The sequence below is a fragment of the Pristis pectinata genome, chromosome 3 (genome assembly GCF_009764475.1).
Source record: "Pristis pectinata isolate sPriPec2 chromosome 3, sPriPec2.1.pri, whole genome shotgun sequence".
In the NCBI taxonomy this organism is placed as follows: domain Eukaryota; kingdom Metazoa; phylum Chordata; class Chondrichthyes; order Rhinopristiformes; family Pristidae; genus Pristis; species Pristis pectinata.
The window spans coordinates 3,983,982-4,008,877 of NC_067407.1; the positions used below are offsets into that span (position 1 = coordinate 3,983,982).

At 44.8% G+C, this 24,896-nt stretch overlaps 1 protein-coding gene across 1 annotated transcript; it reads left to right on the plus strand.

Annotated features, from left to right (window-relative positions):
* The first annotated feature begins 240 nt into the window (after window positions 1-240).
* Window positions 241-23,026, plus strand: LOC127567714 (guanine nucleotide-binding protein G(I)/G(S)/G(O) subunit gamma-5-like). The gene is made up of 4 exons (XM_052010681.1): window positions 241-305; window positions 1,573-1,589; window positions 9,905-10,058; window positions 21,409-23,026. The coding sequence occupies exons 1-3, from the start codon at window positions 241-243 to the stop codon at window positions 10,030-10,032; spliced, it is 210 nt and encodes a 69-aa protein (XP_051866641.1). The 3' UTR covers window positions 10,033-10,058; window positions 21,409-23,026.
* The last annotated feature ends 1,870 nt before the right edge of the window (window positions 23,027-24,896 follow it).

Genomic DNA, 24,896 nt, shown 5'->3' on the forward strand with positions numbered 1-24,896 from the left:
CCTGTGCTCTGACGGGTACTGGTGTGGGTTTTAAAGGACCTGTAACAGTGCTGCTAAAAGAAGTAGAAGCAGAAGTAGGCCATTCTGCCCATCATCCCTGAGAAGGCACATGTAAGGGGACAGGATCCTTAGTAAATGACAGGACCCTCAACAGCATTGATGTACAGAGGGATCTTGGGGTTCAAGTCCAGAGCTCCCTGAAAGTGGACATGCATGTAGATAGGGTGGTAAAGAAGGTGTATGACAGGCTTACCTTCATTGGCTGGGGCATTGAGTACAATAGTCAGGAAGTCCATGTTGCAGCTGTATAAAACTTTGGTCAGGCCACACTTGGAGTGCTGTGTGCAGTTCTGGTCGTCCCGTTACAGGAAGGATGTGGAGGCTTTGGAGAGGGTGCAGAACTGCCTGGATCAGAGGGTATGAGCTATAAGGAGAGGTTGGACAAACTTGGGTTGTTTTCTCCAGAGCGGCAGAGGCTGAGGGGAGACCTGATGAAAGTTTATAACATTATGAGAGACACAGATAGAATAGACAGTCAGAGTATCTTTCCCAGGGTAGAAATGTCAAGTACTAGAGGACATGCATTTAAGGTGAGAGGGGGAAAGTTTAAAGGAGATGTGCGGGGCAAGTTTTTCAAACACAGAGAGTGGTGGGTGCCTGGAATGTGCTGCCAGGGGTGGGGGTGGAGGCAGATACAATAGAGGTGCATAAGAGGCTGTTAGACAGACATGTGAATGTGCAGGGAGTGGAGGGATGTGGACCATGTGCAGGCAGAAGAGATTTAGTTTAATTCGGCATCATGGTCAGCACAGACATGGTGGGCCGAAGGGCCTGTTCTATGTTCCATCTCTGCTCTGCCATTCAATGAGACCCATGGCTGATCTTTTGCTTCAGTACCATTTTCCTGCACTAGCCCCTTTATTCCATGATTCCCTTAATATCCTAGAAACTCTCAATCCCTCTCTTGAATGTACTCAGTGACTGAGCCCCTACAGCCTGCTTAGGTAGATAGTTCCAATGATTCACTATCCTCTGGTAAAGGAATATCTTCTCGTCTCTGTCCTGAATGGCCTTACCTTGGCATTGGGACTGGACCCTTGCTCTGGACAACCTGGACAGGAGAAACGCCATCCCGACATCTACCCTGCCAAGCCGCATAAGAATTTAGTATGTTTCAGTGAGATGAGAACATAGAGCACTACAGCACAGTACAGGCCCTTCGGCCCACAATGTTGTGCCGACATTTTATCCTGCTCTAAGATCTATCTAACCCTTCACTCCCACATAGCCCCCTATTTTTCTATCATTCGTGTGTCTATCTAGGAGTCTCTTAAATGTCCCTAATGTAATGAGGTTCAATGTGAAGCTGCATTTAGAGCACTGTGTTCAGTTTTGGTCACCCTGCTGTAGGAAACATGCCATTAAGCTGGAAAGAGTGCAGAAGAGATTTCCGAGGATGTTGCCAGGACTCGAGGGCCTGAGTTATGGAGAGGGGTTGAGCAGGTTGGGACGTTTTTTATTGGAGCGTTGGAGAATGAGGGGTGATCTTACAGGGGTATATAAAATCATAAGAGGTATAGGTAGGGTGAATGCGCACAGTCTATTTCCCAGGTTGGGGAATCAAGAACTAGAGGACACAGGTTTAAGGTGAGAGGGAAGAGATTTAATAGGAACCTGAGGGGCAACTTTTTCACCCAGAGGGTGGTCAGTATATGGAACGAGCTGCCAGAGGAAGTGGTTGAGGCAGGTACATTGATAACATTTAAAAGGTACTTGGACAGGTACATGGATAGGAAAGGTTTCGAGGGATATGGGTCAAACATGGACTCGTTTAGATGGGAATCTTGGTGGGCATGGACCAGTTGGGCTGAAGGGCCGGTTTCCATGCTGTATGACTATGATCTCCTGTTCTTAGCAGTGTGAAGGAACAGAGGGATCTTGGGGTCCACGTCCATCGATCCCTCAGGGTTGTTAAGAAGACGTATGGTGTGTTGGCCTTCATTAGTCGGGGTATTGAGTTTAAGAGCTGTGAGGTAATGTTGCAGCTCTATAGAACTCTGGTTAGACCACACTTGGAGTATTGTGTTCAGTTCTGGTTGCCTCATTATAAAAAGGATGTGGAAGCTTTAGAGAGGGTGCAGAGGAGATTTACCAGGATGCTGCCTGGATTGGAGAGCATGTCTTATGAGGATAGGTTGAGTGAGCTCGGGCTTTTCTCTTTGGAGAGAAGCAGGATGAGAGGTGACTTGATAGAGGTGTACAAGATGATAAGAGGCATAGATCGAGTGGACAGTCAGAGACTTTTTCCCAGGGCGACAATGGCTAACATGAGGGGGCATAATTTTAAGGTGATTGGAGGAAGATATAAGGGGGATGTCAGGGGTGAGTTTTTTTACACAGAGAGTGGTGGGTGCGTGGAACGCACTGCCGGCAGAGGTTGTGGGGGCAGATACATTAGGGACATTTAAGAGACTCTTAGATAGACACATGAATGATAGAGAAATGGAGGGCTATGTGGGAAGAGTTAGAGCAGGATAAAATGTCAGCACAATATCATGGGCCAAAGGGCCTGTATTGTGCTGTAGTGTTCTGTGTTTTAAGTTCCAGGGAGTATTGTGCAGGTCTGGTTAATCTTTTCCCAGAGTCCAGTCCCCTCCCAATTCCAGGATCCAGCCTAGAGGATCTTCCTCAATCACAGGTTTATCATCTCTTGGGTAGGAAGAGTATTATTATAATTTATGTACAATATTCCAAGGTGAAATCTCGCCCATAGCCCTATGTAATTCCAGTAAAACCTCTATATTCTTGTACTCAAACCTTCCTGCAATAAAGGCCAGCATACTGTTTGCCTTGCTAATTGTTTGTACTTAGTCAGGCAAACAATAATGTCCTTTTATTGCAGGAAGTTATCTGTACTTGTACAAGGACACCTAGAGTCCCTCCAACACATTTCAGTCTCTCAGCATTTATGAGATACTCCACTGTTTCTTTCCCCCAATGGATGACCTTCATTTTATTCCACCTGCCACTCATTCACCCTTCAATATCCACATGAAGACTTCCTGCATCCTCCTCACGGCCATCAGCAAACTTGGATATATGATACTTGATCCCTCATGGACAGGCAGGGAGTGGAGGGTTATGGACCTGTGTGCAGGCAGGTGGCATTAGTTTAATTTGGCATCATGGCCGGCACAGACATGGTGGGCTGAAGGACCTGTTCCTGAGCTGGTTATTGCTCCCAGTCTGTAAGGGACCCCTGTTAACTTCATCAAAATTATTTTCTCTTAAACTATTGAAGCTTTCACAGTCTGTTTTTCTGTTTCCTGCTAGATTACTCTTGTATTTTACTTCCTTTTATCCATTTCTTGGCCCTCCTTTGCTGAATTCTGAAATTTTTTTAATGCTGCTCTTTTTGGTAACATTATAAGCCTTTTTCTTTGATCTAATACTACTTTTAATTTCTTAGCCACGGCTAGATCTCATTTCATTTTGGATATTTGTCCCTTAAATGGAAATTTGTTGTAAGCTATCCATTAATTCTTCAAGACTTTGCGTGTTTACTGTTAATGCAGTTTCATAATCTACCATAGCCAATTTACACCTCCAACTTTCTTAATTCAATTGGTCTAGAATGAAGCATCTGGTTTCAAATTGAATAATACTGCTTTCAGTCTTTATAATCTTTCAGTTTTAATCACCAGCACAGGGAGTGAGGGTCGTCTATGTGCAACTTGTCGATAGTTGGCTTAACCCTGCTGCTTTTTTTTAGAAGTGATCCTTAAGTTTATTAATGGTGTCTGGATCCAGTGTAAATTTGGTGATTGTGTCCTACACAGATAACTTGGTTAAATTGTGCAACAGCATAAGTTATGGCAGCAAACCTGTGATTGAATCACCCCACCATTCATTCAATGTTTTAATATTTTAATAGTGATGTTTGGGACTTAGTCCGAGAATTCAAACCCAAAACTTTGAAAGTTTAAAGTCATTGCTTTTATGAAGCTTTGATTAAGGAGCTTACAACATTTGTGCTGTTTCATTTCATCTCCAGGTAGCTCTCTCTGGATTCTTGCTTTCATGCTCCCCAACGTTGACCGGTCCCACACCAGCAGTCACTCCCCAACTATAGCCCAGAATTCTGGAGCTTTCCCCTTCAAATAATCTTTGTTGTAAAGCCCTGTCACTGGAAACCTTTAAGCCTCAGTGGCCAATTCACCTGGCATTTGTTCTTTCCCAGCCGTGGTGCCTTTGTGTTACCGCGATCTCTTATCACAACTTTGCTTCTCTTCCTTTCCCATCCCTGTGCTCTCTCCGAGCCAGGAGGAAGCTGCCACCAACAGCCTGACTGTAAACCTTCGGCTAGTTCACCAGGGTTGAGCAGAACTCCAGCCAGCCCCGATGAAGGGTCTTGTTAGATCTGGAGACGATGTTATCCAGAAGGTACTTCAGAAGTCAAGAATGAGGTGCAAATCTGACGGTTACAGCCGTTTTATTAGCTGTTCATCAAAGTACAGGTCAAGCAGTGTCAGCCTGTAACTGCAAGTAAGGCAAGTAAAACGAAGTAACAAAGAACTTGGCCTCATGCTCTCCCTGTATCTGCAAACTGGTCTAAACCAGTAAGATAAGGGGTCTTCTGATAAGGTGGACAGTGGAAAAGTACGGTCTGACTTACACCTCCCTAACACTGCAGTCTGACAGACAAAGAAACTACAGAAGTACAGAGCCAAATATACTGTAAGTTACTAAAAGTTTACAGGCAAACACCTGATTATACAAAAATGTCAGCAAATATAACTAAAACTACAAGAAAAACAACAATCTGGACCCTATCCAACAGTCTCAACCCGCAACGTTGACTGTCCATTTCCCTCCATAGATGCTGCCTGACCCGCTGAGTTCCTTTGGCATTATGTGTTGGTTCAGCCAAAACTCCTGTTGTTCATTGCAGGCAGTTCCCGGATTACGCAAGAGTTCCGTTCCTGAGAATTCCCTGTATTCCAATTTTTCCGTAAGTCAGTGCAGGTCAGCGTGTACAGGATAGGCAAGAGGAACTTAGGATCCAGACAGCAGGATTTTGGTTTATTGAGATCCTACAGTGATTCTGTATTTTAAACTGTATTTAATGATGTAAAATGTCCCAGAGTGTATATAGCCACAGTAGGTCTGTTCTTTAATGCATTAAAAAAGGACGTTATTGATATTAATGCGGTGGATTTCTACGAGCCCAGCCAATAATTCACCCACGAAACAATGTTTCAGAAAAATCAAATTAATTAGGATTGGGAACTGGAAGCTATTCTCAGAATATAATTGCTCCATATTGTTGAACAGTATTCATTAGACTATATAGCTACCCATATCACTCTGCATACTTCCTGTAAATCTTTTATTTCATTGAATATCATCTATGTTGTATGGTATCTATCAACACCACCCATAATTGAACTAATGGAACATATACTATATCCAGTTGTTAGTGAATACTAGTTTACATTTCTGTAACTAACATTTCAAAAGCATTTTTCAAGACAGGAAAGTATGGGAGAATTTGCCATAAGTTGAATCTCCTTAAGTCAAGTTATCCATAACCCAGGGAGCCCCTGTACATAGAACATCGAACAGTACAGCACAGGAACAGGCCCTTCGGCCCACAATGTTGTGCTGAACTAATTAAGGTAATGACACCTAATCCCTTCTGCCTGCACATGGTCCATCTCCCTCCATTCTCTGCACATTCATGTGCCTATCTAAGAGCCTCTTAAATGCCTCTATCAAATCTGCCTCCACCACCACCCCTGGCAGTGCATTCCAGGCACCCATCACTGTAGGAAAAAACCTGCTCCATACATCTCTCTTGAACTTTCCCCCTCTCACCTGAAAAGCACGCCCTCTGGTATTAGACATTTCCACCCTAGGAAAAAGATACCAGCTGTCTACTCTATCTGTGCCTCTCATAATCTTACAAACTTCCATCAGGTCTCCCCTCAGCCTCTGATGCTCCAGAGAAAACAATCCAAATTTGTTCAACCTCTCCTTATAGCTCATACCCTCTAATCCAGGCAGCATCCTGGTGAGCCTCTTCTGCACCCTCTGCATAGCCTTCACATTCTTCTTGTAATGAGGCGACCAGAATTAAATGCAATACTCCCGATACAGAGTTTTATAAAGCTGCAACCTAACTTCCTGACTCTTGAACTCAATGCCTCGACTAATGAAGGCAAGTGTGCCATGTGTCACCTTTACCCCAAGATCCTTCATGTTATAACTGTTTGTGTTAATAGATTGTTGCAAATGTTTGGTAAATTGGTTTATTACTGTCACTTGTACCGAGGTACAGTGAAAAACTTGTCTTGCATACCGTCCATACAGATCACTTCATTACACAGTGCATTGAGGTAGTACAGGGTAAAAACAATAACAGAATGCAGAATAAAGTGTTACAGTTACAGAGAAAGTGCAGTGTAGGCAGACAATAAGATGCAAGGCCATAACGAGGTAGATTAAGATGAGATAAGATCAGATATCTTTATTAGTGAGATGCACACAGCATTTTTTGTGCAGAGTGTTCTGGGGGTAGCCCACAAGTATTGCCATGCTGGAGCAGAAAGAGACATGGCGATGGGGCGCAGGTAGTTCAGTGGGAGAGAAAACAGGGACAGAGGAGGAAAGTTTATACCAGCTTCCTCCCCTTTATCTTCCAGTGCAGATGAAGGGTCTCGGCCCGTAACATCAACTGTCCATTTCCCTCCACAGATGCTGCTGACCTGCTGAGTTCCTGCAGCAGTTTGTGTGTTGTTCCAGATTCCAGCATCTGCAGACTCTTGTGTCTCCAGAGTCAATGGTGCAGGGAGATCTTTGACAGGGCGAATACCTGCTTTACTCTGCTCGTTCAGGTTAATGTTGCCAATAACCAGCGCTTCTCTGAACTTGGCAGGCGGTATTCCATTGAATACCTCTAGACTTGGAGAAAATTACATAGCATTTTACAGCAGAGACTGGGCTACTCTGTGACAGAACATTGCCACTGATTACCCTTTGTCTCTTGCAATCTGTATAATTCACTCCCGTACTTAACGCGCTTCCCTTTAAATGTATCCGTGCCAAAAGCTTCAGTCCACGTGTGTGTGAGACACAGTCCCACACTGTAACTTTGTCCACAGCGGCCATCTCAAACTTCCAGTTACCTCGCACCACAGAGACCAGCCTCCATGGACTCTGTCTACACTCTCGTTGCCTCAGTAAAGCAGCCAGCATAATCAAAGACCCCACCCACCCGGGTCATTCTCTCTTCTCCCCCCCTCTCATTGGGCAGAAGATGCAAAAGCCTGAAAGCACGTACCACCAGGCTTAAGCACAGCTTCTGTCCCGCTGTTATAAGACTATTGAACGGTTCTCTAGTACAATGAGATGGACTCTTGACCTCACAATCTACCTCGTCATGGCCTTGCACCTTATTGTTTTCCTGCACTTTCTCTGTAACTGTAACACTTTATTCTGCATTCTGTTATTGTTTTCCCTTGTACTACCTCAATGCACCGTGTAACGAATTGACCTGTACGATCAGTATGCAAGACCAGTTTTTCACTGGACCTCGGTACATGTGACAATAATAAACCAATTTACCTCTCGCTTTAACTCTCCTTCCCACTCCCACACCGACCTGTCTCCTCAGCTGCTACACTGCCTTACAGCGTAAAAAAAAGTAAGTGGGAGGAGGAGGTGGTAAAGACATAAGGAGAAGGCCACTTGGCCCCTCAACTCTGCCCTACCCTCATTCAATGTGACCATGGCTGATCTGCCCCAGCCCTCATCTCCTCCTCCACGCCAGTTCCCCATTGTCCTCAGCCCCCTGATCTTTCAAAAAATGATCTGCTTTCTCATGAAGTACCCTCAGTGATCCAGTCTCCACAGACCTCTGGGGCAGAGAATTCCAGAGACTCACCACTCTCTGAGAAGTTCCTCCGCACCTCATTTTTAAATGACTGCCCCCTAATCTCAGCCGTGTCCTCTCACTCAACATTCCTCCACGAGTCTGTCGTGTCCCCCTTAGGGTCTTTTATGTTTCAATAAGATCGCCTCCCCTCTCCCATCAGGCAGGAGCCTGAGAGCACGTACCACCAGGCTCAAGGACAGCTTCTGTCCCACTGTGATAAGACTATTGAATGGTTCCCTTATACAATGAGATGGACTCTTGACCTTATGATCTACCTTGTTATGACCTTGCACCTTATTGTCTACCTGCACTGCACTTCCCTGTAGTTGTAACATTTTACTCCGTATTCTGTTATTGTTTTACCTTGTACTACCTCAATGCACTGATGTGATGAATTGACCTGTACGAACGGTATGCAAAAAAAGTTTTTCACTGCACCTCGGTACAAGTGACAATAATAAACCAACACCAATACCCTCATTTTTCTAGACTCCAAACAACATGGATCCAAATACACTTTCTCTCTTGGTCTTTGTATTTCCATGGTGCTGTTCAACGTGAAAGTGGGCAGGAAGAAAGAAAGGCTGTTTACAGGGGATGAGCTGTCAGCCTAGTCTCCACACATGAAGGGGAAGGTTGTGCTAATAATTGATGGAAAATGATCACCAGCCTACCCTGATTGGCCGAATGCCTGTTCCTCTGCTGTCATCGAAGTGGTTTTCCTTAAAATGGTAAAATTTTTGTGCAGAGCGTTGCTGTGTTTCTCTCGACTGGGACTTCACTGACGTGTAACAATAAGCAGGTGCAGACTCTTCTTGCCTGTGACATGAAGAGCAGCCAACTTTACATTTTTGTCTTTCTAGGCTTCAGTTGCTCGGCAATTGCCATGGAATGGAAGGGAGTTTGTTATTACAAATTTCAAGTGTTAGGCAAGAAATATGTTTGCACAATGTAAAAGCACTTGGCTCCAGTGAAATTAAATAACAAAAAATGCTGGAAACACTCAGCAGGTCAGGCAACGTCTGTAGAGGGAGAAGCTGTTAATGCTTCAGGACTGAGAAACGAGTCAAAGTTGAGTTTATTGTCAGATGCACAAGTCCATGTGTATACAGGTGCAATGAAAAACTTACTTGCAGCAGCGTCACAGGCACAGAGCATCATTAAGCAACATTCATGAGAAAAACATAAGCAAATTACACACAATTTTTACAAGAAAGAACACAATTATAACAGAAGAAAACAATGTCCATTTTAGTTCAAAGTGGTCACAGTGTTGCTAAACTGTAGTGGTGATTAAGGTTGTGCCGGTTTGTTCAAGAACCGAATGGTTGAAGGGAAGTAACTGTTCCTGAACCCAGTGGTATGGGACTTCAGGCTTCTGTACCTCCTGCCCGATGGGAAGCAGCCAGAAGACCCATAACCTGGATGGTGAGGATCCTTGATGATAGATGCTGCCTTCCTGAGGCAGCGCCTCCTCTAGATGCTGTCAGTGGTGGGGAGGGCTGTGCCCGTGATGGATCGGGCTGTGTCCACTACTCTCTGCAGCCTCTTGCGTTCCTGTGCGTTAGAGAGGCAGTAAAAAGAAAACAGAATGCAGAATATAGTGTTGCAGTTACAGAGAAAGTGCAGTGTGCATAACCTTCAACCAATTAACTTAAATGTAAGCCTGGTGTCCTCTGGCATGAATCAGATTGTGTTATCCTGTGCCTCTCCTCCACTTATCCTTGTGAATTCTGTTTCCCAGGTAGGTGATGAGCCAGTGGCATCTCCCTGTGATCGCTTCACAATGCCACGATGAAATCTGTCTTATGGTTCATGAGACAGACCGGGGTAATCACCATCAAGCTGCCTGCACTCATTAAAGTTGAGCGTGCTGTGAGAGACACTGAAATCAATTCTAACTCTTGTTTTTCTTCCCCCCCCCCCCCCCCCCCCCACCATCCCTACCCCATCGATAAAAAAACCCACAGGTATCTCAAGCGGCAACAGACCTGAAGCAGTTTTGTCTGCAGAATGCACAGCAGGATCCATTACTGACAGGAATACATCCAAATACCAATCCCTTCAGACCCTTCAAACCTTGTTTGATATTGTAACTGAAATGGGATTCTACTTTCTTTTGGTAAGTAAATATCTGTCTGGTTTTCCCTTCAAACGTACAATTAGAGTGATACAGCACGGAAACAGGCCCTTCAACCCAATGTTCATACCAACCAAATTGCCCATCCAAGCTAATCCCATTTGGCCTGCCTCCCTCTCAACCCTTCCTATTCATGTGCCTGTCTAATTGTCTTTTAAATGTTGTTGTTGATATACCTGCCTCAACCACTTCCTCTGGCAGCTCGTTCCGTATACTGACCACCTTCTGTGTGAAGAAGTTGCCCCTTGCGTCCCTTTTTAAATCTTTTCCCACTCACCTTAAACCTAGCTTTTTGTTAGCTTTTCCCTGGGGGAAAAAAAGACTGTGTGCATTCACCCTGTCTGTGCCCCTCGTGATTTTATGCACCTCTACAATGTCACCCCTATGCTCCAAGGAATAAAGTCCCAACCTCTCAATCTCTCCCTATAGCCTGAGTCCTGGCAACATTGTTGTAAATCTTTTTTGTGCTCTTTCCAGCTTAATGACTCCTTTCCTATAAACAGGGCAACCAAAACGGTACACAATATGGCCTCAACAACATCTTGTACAACTGCAACATAACATTCCCAACTCCCATTCTCAATGTCCTGACTGGTGAAGGCCAGTGTGCCAAACGCCTTCTTCACCTCCCGGTCTACCTGTGACGGTCTCAGCATAACATCTCGTCCGGTCTCAGCATAACATCTCGTCCAGTCTCAGTCAGAGAGTCATTCAGCACAGAAACAGGCCCTTCGGCCCAGCATGTCTGGGCTGATCTTCAAGTACCCATCTATATTCATCCCATTTACCAGCACTTGGTCCATACCCTCCTTGGCCTAGATCTCTACTCCTGACCAAACCAGACCGCCTGCACACTAAGTGACTCCTGGAGGGCCGATAAAGGAACATCATGTCCTTTCTGATGGAAGGGCTGACAGTAATGACACTTGACACAGCAAGACTCCGATAAGCTGATGTCCGACCATTCGGAGATCCTGCTGTTTCAACATCTGGCTCACCAGGTGAGATTTGCCGTGCTCCTGTCCAGTTTGAACATAGAACAGTCCAGCACTGGACAGGCCATTTGGCCCACTATGATGTGCCGATCCTGATGCCAGTTTATACTAAATGTGTATCATCCGTATCCTTCCATTTCCTTCATATTCATGTGTCTATCTAAAAGCCTCTTAAACTCCTCCAAACTGCCTGCTTCAGTTTGCTGGGGACCTGGCTTGAACCTACCTGGTGCAAATTATAATCTGTCTTACATCTTTAAAGCAAAAAGTATTAAAAGGTGTTGTGGTATTAAGGAGCCAGTGGTCTGGGAAATTGGCTTATCTGGCACCCACCACGTTCCTGAGAGTGGTAGATTCTTGGAGTTTCTCTGTATGAAGAGGGGTGAATGGTGATGTTGAGGATAGGCTATTGGTTTATTATTGTCACTTGGATCAAGTTACAGTGAAAACTTGTCTTGCATACCATTCGTACAGATCAATTCATTACACAGTACATTGAGGTAGTACAGGGCAAAAACAATAACAGAATACAGAGTAAAGTGTCACAGCTACAGGGAAGTGCAGTGCAGGTAGACAATAAGGTGCAAGGTCAAACAAGGTAGATCGTGAGGTCAGAGTCCATCTCATCGTATAAGGAAACCGTTCAATAGTCTTATCACAGTGGGGTAGAAGCTTTCCTTGAGCCTGGTGGTATGTGTCCTCAGGCTCCTGTATCTTCTGCCTGATAGGAGAGGGGTGAAGAGAGAATGACCCGGGTGGGTGGGGTCTTTGATTATTTTGGCTGCTTCACCAAGACAATGAGAAGTGTATTCAGAGTCCGCAGAGGGGAGGCTGGTGTCCATGATGTGCTGGGCTGTGTCCACAACTCTCTGCAGTCTCTTGTGGTCCCAGGCAGGGCAGTTGCCATACTTGATGCTTGATGATAGGAGGCTTTCTGTGGCGCATCGATAAAAGTTGGTGAGTGCCAAAGGGGACATGCCAAATTTCTTCAACCTCCTGAGGAAGTAGGGGCACTGGTGAGCTTTCTTGGCCGTGGCATCTACGTGGTTGGACCAGGACAGGCTATTGGTGATGTTCACTCCCAGGAACTTGAAGCTCTCAACCCTCTCGACCTCAGCACCATTGATGTAGACAGGTGCATGTACACCGCCCCCTTTCCTGAAGTCAATGACCAGCTCTTTTGTTTTGCTGACATTGAGGGAAAGGTTGTTGTCATGACATCATGTCACTAAGCTCTCTATCTCGTTCCTGTACTCCGACTCATCGTTATTTGAGATACGGCCCACTGCGGTGGTATCATCTGCAAACCTGTAGATGGAGTTAGAGCAGAATCTGGCCACACAGTCATGAGTGTATAGGGAGTAGAGTAGAGGGCTGAGGACACAGCCTTGTGGGGCACCAGTGTTGAGAATAATTGTGCTGGAGGATTTGCTGCCTAACTTTAGTATTTTGCAGTTGTGTTCTACTCTTTTTTTTAAATGGGGCAGAGACACCTCAGTGCCTGTGTTGTGTCTGCCATTGTTAAGGGTAAAGTGAGGTTGGGAAGGGAGGGGGCAAATTCTCCTGCAGCTAGACATGAATGTTCGATTACACTTCCCAACAGAGCAGCAGAACTGGGATTGGGAAGGAACACTACCTCTCGAGTCTCCTCCATTGTCAGAAGATCATTCCCCATTTCCCTGCCTGCCCCCATATCCCATTGATTCCCATAGACTCTCAAGCCTCTTAATGTCCCCCTGGCAGAAGTTCACCAACTGAACATCCACAGCCCATTGGGATTGAGAATTCCAAAGATTCATGACCCTCTGCATAAAGAAGTATATTCTTACTCCAGTCCCAAATGCTCAGCTAAGACTGTAGACTTCTCAACGTCCCCCTGTAGAGCCCAGTAATCCTTTCAAGCAAAGTCAAAGTCAAGTTTATTGTAATATACGCAGGTGCAATGAAAAATTTACTTGCAGCAGCACCACAGGCACAAAGCATCAGATAAGCAGCATTCACAAGAAAAACATAAACATAAATTATATACAATTTTTACAAGAAAGAACACAACTAGATCAAAAAAAAATCAAAGTCCTTTTTAATGCTAAGTGGTCACAGTGTTGCTAAACTGCAGTGATTAGGGTTGTGCCGGTTGGTTCAAGAACCGAATGGTTGAAGGGAAGTAGCTGTTCCTGAACCTGGTGGTGTGGGACGTCAGGCTTCTGTACCTCCTACCCGATGGTAGCTGCGAGAAGGTGGCACGGCCCGGATGGTGGGGATCTTTGATGATGGATGTTGCCTTCTTGAGGCAGCACCTCCTGTAGATACTCCCGATGGTGGGGAGGGATGTGCCCGTGATGTATTGGGCAGAGTGCACTACCCTCTGCAGCTTCTTGCGCTCCTGTGCATTCGAATTGCCGTACCAGACCGTGATGCCACCAGTCAGGATACTTTCAACAGTACATCTGTAGAAGTTTGTTAGAGGGTTCGGTGACATGCCGAACCTCCTCAACCTTCTACGAAAGATGTTAGTTACAGAAGCTCCCAGCCCCTGGAGACCCATTCTACTCATCGAACCCCATTAGGCAAACTTTTCAATCCAGGAATCAATTAATGAGCCCCCATCATCTCACCGAGGATGGTGAATCTCTGGAATGCTCTGCCCCGGAGGGTGGTGGTGGAGGATGGATCACTGGGAGTATTTAAATGAGGAGGTAGATCAATCTTTGAAAGCTTGGAGGGGATTGAGAGCTATGGGGAATTGGCACAGAGGACTGCAGTTCTGGTCACCCCATTACAGGAAGGAGGCTTTGGAGAGGGTGCAGAAGAGGTTCACCAGGATGCTGCCTGGATTAGAGGGTATGAGCTATAAGGAGAGATTGAACAAACTTGGGTTGTTTTCTCTGGAGCTTCGTGGTCTGAGGGGAGACCTGATGGAGGTTTTAAAAGTTATGATAAGATCTCTTTATTAGTCACATGTACATCGAAACACACAGTGAAATGCATCTTTTGATGTAGATTGTTCTGGGGGCAGCCCACAAGTGTCGCCGCGCTTCCGGCGCCAACATAGCATGCCCACGACTTCCTAACCTGTACGTCTTTCAAATGTGGGAGGAAACCAGATCGCCCGGAGGAAACCCACGCAGACACGGGGAGAACGTACAAACTCCTTACAGACAGTATAGGGTAGACAGAATCTTTTTCCCAGGGTAGAATGTCACATCCTAGAGGACATAAAACACAGTTTCCCACTGTACCTCGGTACATGTGACAATAATAAACCAATTAGCTTTAAGGTGAGAGGGGGAAAGTTTAAAGGAGATTTACGAGGTAACTTTTTTTTCGCACAGAGAGCGGTGGGTGCCTGGAACTGGCTGCCGGGATGGTGGTGGAGGCAGACACGAGATTAGTGTTCAAGAGGCATTTAGACAGGCACATGAATATGGAGGGATATGGATCACGTGCAGGCAGATCGGATTAGTTTCATTTTGCATCACGTTTGCACAGACATTGTGGGCCGAAGGGCCTGTTCCTGTGCTGTACTTACTGTTCTGTGTTCTGAGACCTGGAGCAGATCAGCCATGATCATACTGAATGGCAGGGCAGGCTTGAGGGACCGAGTAGCCTTCTCCTATTTTTTTAATGTCCTTTTCATTATGTTCATTGCATCACCCATGAGACAAATATGTCCTTCCTCAAATCTGCACACGGTCTTGGCAAACCCTGTACAGTTGCCGTAAGACTTCCTCAGATGTGCTTCGAACAACTTCAAAAAAGACAACGTGTCCTTTGTTTTGTTTTGATGCATGTTGGCTCCCTGGGATTCCCCTACAAGCTCATCCAAATCCCTTTGAACACCAACATTCAGCAGTTTCTCGTCATTTAAAAAAAATATTTTGTACTTCATACCAAAGTGAATGACTGTCCAATTCCCCACAGTATACTCTTGTCCGCCAGACTCTTGTTATGTTTCTTGTAGCACCTCATTAATTGGCCTTTGCAAATGTTAATATACCACATCTACTGTCTCCCCTCTATTCACCCTCCCAGACAGATCCCCAGAAAACTGAGAATTGGCAAACGCTACTTTTCTTTTCATTAATTCATGTTTACGCTCTCTTGAGTTTTCCACGCGCTGTGTTACACCTGGTTGAAAATGCATTGAGCATGTTCTAGACAAGTTATGAGGAGAGACTGCTTAAGCTGTGGTTGGTTTCTTTGGAACAGGTGAACCTGAGAGGAGACTTAATTGAGATGCATAAACTTATGAGAGAACTAGAGTAATTTCCTTAAGCAGCAGAATCACAAACCAGGGCGCATTGATTTAAAGCAGCTGGTATTGTTTCAATATGATAAATGTTTTCTGCTTCTACCTGTATAGAAAGGGGAGGTAAGGATTAGGCCATAAACTCCCTGCAGCCTGCTACACCATTCACTAATGTCAGATCTTGGCCCTAGAACCATTTTCCCGATTAAAATTGATCTATCACAGGCCCTGTACATTTGGTGAGAAGTTCACAGTTCGCCAGGCCTGGGGACTTCCAAACATTTGCAATCCTCGGATGAAAATCCCCCCCATTTCTGTCTTAAATGGAGAGTCCCTGAAACTTATCTCCCTAGGGTCTGGACACCATCACCTGGGGAAGTATCAGCATCTTGTGAAGCTCTTTCATCATCTCATATCTTTAATAAGATCACCTTTTTGCGTCATACAGCGGGGAAACAGGTCCTTCAGCTCAACTCGTCCATGTCGACTGCATTGCCCAGCAAGCTGGTCCCATCTGCCCGTGTTTGGCCCATAGCCCTCTAAACCTCTGCTATCCATGTACTTATCTAGATGGCTTTTAAATGTTGCTGATGTGCCCGCCTCAACCACTATTTCTGGCAGCTCATTCCAAATACGCACCACCCTTTGCGTGAGGAAGCTGCCCCTGATGTCCCTTTGAAATCTCTGCCTCTGATCTTACACCTATGCCCTCTTGCTTATAGCACCCCCTCCCTGGGAAAAATACTGTGTGCTTTCACCGTGTCTATGCCCCTCATGATTTTATACACCTCTATCAGGTCACCCCTCAATCTCATTCTTCTGAATTTGAGGCCTAATCTGTTCAACGTTTACTTGTCAGACAACCTCTTAATCCCAGGAATGACCCAGTGAACCGCTTCTGGACAGTGTGTACTTGCAATGTGTGGACCCAGTGCTGGAAGATGGAGGTGAATGCTGCCCTCTCCTTCGAAACTTCCTGTGACTCTGTGATCTACCAGTGAGGAGCAGGATTGGACCACTTGGCTCCTTAAACATACTCAGCATTTAATAAGATTACAGCTGATCTGGTTCTAACCTTAACTTTGCCTTTCTGTGCTAACCTTTGACCCCTTTGCTTAGACCATAAGATATAGGAGCAGACTTAGGCCATTCGGCCCATCGAGTCTGCTCCGCCATTCAATCGTGGCTGATTTTTGTTTAACCCCATTCTCTCACCTTCTTCCCGTAACCCTTACCCCCCCACTCATCAGTCAAGAACCTCTCAATCTCTGCCAAATGCACCCAATGACTTGGCCTCCACAGCCCTCTGTGGCAATGAATTCCACAGATTTACCACCCTCTGGCTGAAGAAATTCCTCCTCATCTCAGTTCTAAAGGGACGTCCTTCTATTCTGAGGCTGTGCCCTCTGGTCGTAGACTCTCCCACTGATAGAAACATCCTCTCCACATCCACTCTATCCAGTACTTAATAGGTTTCAATGAGATCTTGATTGCTTGTCAAGAATCTATGTACCTCTGCCGTAAAAAGATTCACATACTCTTCTTTCCGCCTGTCCTTTGAGGAGCAGAGTTCTGAAGCTTGTGAAAAGGATAAAAATTGCCTTGTCTTAAGTGGATGGCCACTTATTTTTAAACAGTGACTCCTAGTTAAAGATTCTCCCACGAGGAAACATCCTCTCCACATCCACCGTGTCAGGACCCTTCAGGATCTTGTCTGTTCCAATCATCACCTCTCATTCTCCTAAACGCTACTGGATACAAGTCTAGTCTTCACAACCTTTCCTTATGAGACAACCTGCTCGTACAGTATCTTCTCTGAACTCCAATTTATTAACACCCTTCCTTAAATAAAAAGACCAAAACTCTACATAGCACAGTGGTGCGGCTGGCAGAGCTGCTGCCTCACATCTCCAGTGACCCCTGTTCAGTCCTGCAACCTTGACCTTGGGTTGCTGTCCGTGTAGAGTTTGCACGTTCTCCCTGTGCCTGCCTGGGTTTCCCCCGGGTGCTCCGGTTTCCTGCCCCTATACCCCCAAGACGTGCAGGTTGGTAGGTTAATCGGCCACTGTAATTTGTCTCTGGTGTGGAGGAGAGTGGTAGAATCTGGGGTGGGGGAGTTGCTGGGAATATGTAGGGAATAAAATGTGGGATTAATGTTGGATTAGTGTTAATGGATGCTTGGATGGTGGTGTGGGCTTGAAGTGCCTGTTTCCTCCTTGTATCTCTGCTGTAGCTGTGGCTCTACTCATAGTCTCACAATGCCCTACATTATCGAAGCATTACCTTCCTACTTTTATATTCAATTCCCCTCACAATAAACAATGAGATCCTGTCAGTTTTCCTTATTACTTGCTGTACCTGCATACTAGCCTTTTGTGAATCATGGACACTCCGATACCTCTGCACCTCTGAGCTCAGTTTTAGTCACCCTGTTATAGGAAAGAGTGCAAAGAAGATTTACGAGGATGTTGCCGGGACTCAAGGGCCTGAGTTTATAGGAGAGGTTGAGCAGGCTGGGACTTTATTCCTTGGAGCATAGGAGACTGAAGGGTGATCTTATGGAGGTGTATAAAATCATGAGGGGCATAGACAGGGTGAATGCACTCAGTCTTTTTCCCAAGGAGAGGGAATCAAAAACTAGAAGGCATTGGTCTAAGGTGAGAGGGGAAAGATTTAATAGGGACCCGAGGGGCAACTTCTTCCTGCAGATGGTGGTGGGGATATGGAACGAGCTGCCAGAGGAAGTGGTTGAGGCAGGTACAATAACAACATTTAAGAGACATTGGGATAAGTATGTAGATAGGAAAAGTTTAGAGGGATATGGGCCATCCATATGGGGGTAGCCCATATCCCTCTGAACCTTTCCTAGAGGGATATCCCAAACAGGGGCAAATGGGACTAGCTTAGGTAGGCACTTTGGTCAACATGGACGAGCTGAACCGAAAGCTCTGTTTAAGTGCTGTATGACTGCAATCTCTAACTCCAATTTTTCAATCTCTCATCACTGAGATGTGTTTTTTTAAAATATTATTTTCCTGCCAAAATGAATATTTTTCCCAAATTATACTCCATTTGGCAGATCTTTTCCCCCTAACAATGTATCCCTATCCCTTTGAAGCCTCCTCATGTCCTCTGCACAAATTACTTTCCTATCTATGTTTGTGTGGTTAGCAAATTTAGCAACCATACCTTCAACACTTTCAGCTCAGGTATTTGTATAAATTACAAGTTGAGGGTCCATCTCTGACCCCCGTGCCACACCACCCATTACATCTTGCCACACAAGAAAGGACCCACTTACATCCGCTCTGTTTCACTTCAGCCAGTGTTCCGTCCATCTTGTTTGACTGAGATATTTGAGGAGACTAGATGAGGGCGAACCAGTGGACATTGTTTGTTAACATTTTCAGAAGGCTTTCGATAAGGTCCCACACAGAAAGGTAGTGAACAAGGTTAGAGCATGTGGATTTGGGGGTAAGGTTGAGGGTTAGTAAGCAAATGGAGAGTGGGTCTTAGGTTGGCCAGCTGTGAGAAGCTGTGTATCACTGGATTCAATGCTTTGAGTCCCAGTTGTTCACAGTCTGTATTAAAGATTTGGTTGAGGGGACCACGTGTATCATTGGCAAAGACACAGAACTGAGTTGGAATGTGAGAGAAGACAAGTGATTGGGCAACAGCACGGTGGACAGAGTGTGGAAGGTTGAGAGGTTGTCCACATCAAAACAGAAACAAATGCTGGGTATTTTTTTGGTGCACGATGTTCAAAGGGGCCCTGGGGTCTCAGTACACAAGTCACTGAAAGTTAACGTGTGGGCATATCAGGAATGCAAATGAAACATTGGCCTTTATTGAAAGAGGAGTTGAGTACACGCTCTGTATTGAATACAAATTCTGTACACTGCATTCTGTATCGTCTTCCCTTGTACTACCTCAATGCACTGTATAAATTGATCTGTATGAATGGTACGCAACACAAGTTTGTCACTGTATCTTGGTACATGTGACAACAAACCGATTCCAAGAGGAATGATGTATTATATCAGACCTTGCTGAGTCTACATTTGGAGCTTTATGTGCAATTTGGATCTAAGTTTCTTTCCTTTTTAAAAAGGGATGTACTTGTTATAGTAATTGGTAAATGGTTTATTATTGTCATCTGTACTGAGATACAATGAAAAGCATTTGTTTGCATGTCATCCAGTCAGATCATTCCAAACATAAATACATCAAAGTAGTAGGAAAGGGAAAAAAAACAATGCAGAATAAAGTGTTACAGTTCCAGAGAAGGTGCAGTGCAGGCAGACAATAAGGTGCAAGGGCCATGACGAGGTAGATTAGGAGATAAAGACTTCATCTTTATCACATAAGAGGTCCATTCAAGAGTCTATAAACAGTGGGATAAGAAGCTGTCCTTGAGCCTGGTGGTATGTATCTTTTGTATCTTCTACCTGACGGGAGGGGGGAGAAGAGAGAATGACCGGGGTGGGAGGGGTCCTTGATTATGTTGGCTGCTGTCCCGAGGCAGCAGGAAGTGTAGACAGAGACCATGGAGGGGAGGCTGGTGTCCGTGACGCGCTGGGCTGTGTCCACAACTCTGCAGTTTTTTGCTGTCACGGGCAGAGCAGTTGCCATACTAAGCCGTGATGTATCCAGAGAGGATGCTTTCTATGGTGCATCTGTAAAAATTGGTGAGGGTCAAAGGGGACATGCCAAATTTCCTTACCTTTCTTCTAAAGTAGAGGCACTTGTGTGCTTTCTTGGCCATAGCATCAACGTGGGGGTTCATTGAAGATTCACTGCACTGATTCCTGGGATGGTGAACCTTTCATATGAGGAGAGATTCAGTAGGCGCGGCTTCTTCTCTCTCAAGTTTAGGAGAACAAGAGGTGTCCTTGTGGAAAGGTAAAAAAAACTTCTTAAGTGGGCTCGTCAGGTTGGAAATAGGGAAAGGTTCTGCTCCTGACTGAGGAATCCAGAACTCGAGCCATGGTCTCAGGATGAAGCGATTAACAACCGAAATGAGAAATTTCTTCACTCAGAATCTTTGGAATTCTGTGCCCCAGAGCTGTGGAGGCTCGGTCAATGATTGCATTCACAACCTGAGTTTGATAGCTTTCTGAATATTGGAGCTATTCAATATTGGAGCCTTTCAATGGGGAAAGGGCAGGAGGTGGTGTTTGAGATAGCAGATCAAGAGTGACATCTTTTGAATGTGGAACAATGGTGGGCTGAATGGCCTACTGCTCCTAGCCCCTCTGTTTGAGAATTCTGCTTGGATTGGCCTGGGAACAATAGTGGCAATGGAGACAGAGATTTTGTTAAAATTTTGGTTTTAATTGTAACAAAATGTAAGTGTCTATTTGTTTTGCAGTTGAATTTTATTTCCAAGTCAGATGGGGGTTTGTGTTGTCCTGTTCTGTAGGAATGTTGCAGCCTCTGATCTTCGTAGAGTCATAGAGCAATACAGCACGGATACAGGCCCTTCGGCCCAACCAGTCCGTGCTGACCATGGTGCCCACCTAACTAGTCCCAATTTCCTGTGTTTAGTCCATACTGCTCCAAGCCCCGCCCCTCCATGTACCTATCCAAGTGTTTCTTAAATGATACTGTTGTACCCGCCTCACCCACTTCCTCTGGCAGCTCGTTCCATATACTCTGTGTGGAAAAGATGCCCCTCAGGTGTCTTATAAATCTTTCCCCTCTCACCCTAAACCTATGCCCCCTAGTTTTGGACTCCCCTACCCTAAGGAAAAGACTGTTACCATCCACCTTATCTATGCCTCTCATAATTTTAAACACGTCGCCCCCTCATTCTCCTACGTTCCAAGGAATAAAGACCTCGCCTGGCCAACCTCTCCCTATAACTCAGGCCCTCCAGTCCTGACAACATTCTCATAAATCTTCTCTGTACTCTTTCCAGTTTAACCACATCTTTCCTATAACAGGGTGACCAAAACCGTACCCAGTACTCCGAGTGCAGCCTCACCAACGACTTGTACAACTGCAACTCAATGTCCCAACTCCCGTACTCGATGCAGCCATCATTGTGTATTAATCTTTGCATGAATCTATCTTCTTTTCATTGCAGGTTTTTTGGGTCTTCAATGGGAAATTCACCCTTGGTGCATGTTCTGAAAACAATGAAGATGTTTACACTAATCTTGATTCTCGGTGGCCTTTAAACCAATGGACAAGCCATGTTGGATCTTTTTAAAAGCCTCTTAAAATCTGTGCCAACTTTCTTTACTGTCACTTTGTAAATTGGCTGCTCTTTGATACTGATTTACACCTAGCTTGTTGCTTAATGAGGTGCTGTAGGTACGTTAGTTGCTTGTGCAAAACTTTGGACACAGCTAATGACATTTTAATAAATATCTGACGAGTATTTTTTGGTTAAACCCATTTTGAAAGGATACTGTATATACTAGTGTACAAGTTTGAACACTTATTCCAACACACCAAACTCGACTCCCAGTATATCATTGGCCATAGCATTGAGTGCAGTGGATTTTATGGTGTTAATTCATCCAAGACATTTATCTGCCAAAACTAATAGTTGAGATGTCATATATAAGTTGAAGAAGCAGCTGTAATTTAGAAACTGTTTCTTGAGAATCAGAGCAACTTTTGCAGTATTGTTTGAGATACCTCGCAGTACTAGTTATAGCTGTGACTTCATTAAAAGTGCTTAAAGGCCATTTGCTGAACATTGCCTGAAAAGACCTTCCAGAAGGACTTTTGCTACAGTCCAACTAAGCAATGTGGCTGACAATAAATCCTGGCACTCTCAACCTCGCGTGCACATGGATTCACAAAAGTAGCTCACCACTATGTTGGGCATTAAACACCAGTCTTGACTGTAATATGCACGTCCTTTAAATTAAATCTTGCAGCATTAGTGGGGGAAATGGGTTGTCTGGAATTCTATACAGAGCAAGATAATTATTAAACTAGGAAGGATTAAATTCGGTACCCAGTGATGAGTAGAATTTCCCATAATCTTATAATTTGGTCTTTTATGTTCTGTTACTCTCATCAACTTTTGAAGGATCTGTCAACCTTGTAGCAGTAAATGCATGGATGATTAAGGAAACAGCTGTATTAATAGGTTGGAGGCTACATTGACGTGTGTGTGTTGTACATTGGTAATGTGATGTGGCTGCTGTCAGGTTCTATACATAGGGAGTTCAGGTATATTTCATGCCCATTAGAAGTAAAAAAAACGGTTCAAAGACCAGTGAGTGGTTTGCTGGTTCTGGGGAAAGTAACTCATGTAAGGTATTACTCTGTCAGCCAAGTATTGGCCAAAACACACAACTATTTACAACCTTAAGCCCTGGTATATGCAGTACCTGATCAATTCAAAATGGACACAACATAGTTCGTTATGTGGTGTTGCAGCATCGGCTTTTCCTTTTGATCAAAATAAACTTAAAAATGTGCAGATTAGGAGTCACTGGCAAGCTAATTATTCTGCAGTTTTCACTGTGAACTAGCAAGGTGGCAAAGGGAGTGAAGCACCTAACTGCAAAAGATCAGTTTCGTGGACCACGTTGCGTTTGAAACATTTAATTCTCAGTCATTTGCTGAGCTGAATCGCGGGGTTGTCTTTTTGTGCGGTTCTCACTGTAAAGAAACGTCAGTCTTTCTCTTTTTGTAAGCACCAAGCACTCCATATCAGAAATAAAGGTTCTTCCTATTCTGCCTCTGACAAACAATTCATAACCTGCCAAGAACTGGAACTCTCTCCCTAACAGCACTGTGGGTGTACCCACACCTCAGGGACTGCAGCAGTTCAAGAAGGCAGCTCATCACCACCTTCTTGAGGGCGGAATGGGCAATTAAACGCTGGCTCAGCCTGTGAAGCCCACATTCCTTAAATTAATATTTTTTTAAAAAGCCGCACTAAACGTGCTACCACTTCAAAGTAAGACTAACTGAGCAGTTGTGCTCCTGAGGAATTAGGTCACACTTATTGATAGTTGTTACAGATTGGTCTGGGCCTCAACATCTAACCACCATGAGTGAGCACTATTATAAACAAGTGGTAATTTCTGTGGTATTTGAAACTATAATAAATATGCAGGCCCTAGGGGTTAAGGATAACTTGCTCCCACTCCAGTTCTATGGATTCTGAGGTGGGTAAAAAGGCTGATATTATCTTGCACCAATATGTGTGCTGTCTAATGGCATAAGTGCAAATGTTTGCTTCATTCTAACATTGAGAAAGTACCTAATTCCGTAATCAGCAGGTAATGTAGGAACTTGCAACAGCTTTCGTCTCCGAAGCCGCAAGTATTACAATGCAGAACCAGCAGTATTCTCATTATGGAAATTCAGGATCTGGTCATGTCAAGCAAGAGGTGGGGATGAAATGTGAGCTAATAAATGAGCTGCTGATTGAAATCAGCTGGGGTAGCCAGTGTAAATTATTGATTATTTACGATGATGACTGTTTTTACTGCCTCGAGATTTAAAATAGAACATAGAAAACCTACAGCACAATTCAGGCCCTTCAGCCCACAAAGCTGTGCTGAACATGTCCCTACCTTAGAAATTACTAGGCTTACCCACAGCCCTCTATATTTCTAAGCTCCATGTACCTATCCAAAAATCTCTTAAAAAACCCTATCATATCTGCCTCCACCGCCATTGCCGGCAGCCCATTCCACACACTCATCGCCTCTGTACCTGCTCCCCAGCACCTTAAACCTGTGTCCTCTTGTGGCGACCATTTCAGCCCTGGGAAAAAGCCTCTGACTATCCACACAATCAATGCCTCTCATCATCTTATACACCTCTATCAGGTCACCCCTCATCCTCCGTCGCTCCAAGGAGAAAGGGCCGAGTTCACTCAACCTGTTTTCATAAGGCATGCTCCGCATTCCAGGCAACATCCTTGTAAATCTCCTCTGCACCCTTTCTATGGCTTCCACATCCTTCCTGTAGCGAGGCGTAATTGGTAAAGTAAGCCCCGAGGAAGATTTTTAACTAGGTTATGATTGGGATACATTGCCTGGAAGGTTGCTGGTTTTCAGATTTAGGAGCCAACTTTCACAAGGGACTTGGAGATGTACTTAAGCTCATTAGTATATTTGAGGGGTCTGCAGGTTGCAATCTTGCCTCTGAGTCAGAAGAGTCTGGTTTTAATTCCTCTCTGGGGATCTGAGCAGAAGGGGTGTACAGCTGCCTTTCAGAAGGGATGGTGAGCCGAGCGCTCAAGTCTTGCTACTTGACTGACAAGGATTTTTATGGCATTGTTTTTACTTCAACAACCATCCAAAATGTCTGTTTTATCTCGTCATTCATAAGGTGGGAGCTTCTTGTACATGGCCATTGTGCTTCCTATGGTACAAGAGTGATTACACTTTTAAACTTCACTGGTTAGGAGACCCTTTGAGATTTCACTAAAGGGAGGTGAATGCCGAATGCCACCACAGTGTAAGTCAAGGCCTTCCTCATTGGAAGATGTTAGGCAATGGGACTAAGAGGATAGCTTCTTCAAACTGTCAGCAAAGGCATGGGTGAAATCTCTCCTCTCTTCCTCCAGCCCTTGCATGAAATCGCACACTGAAA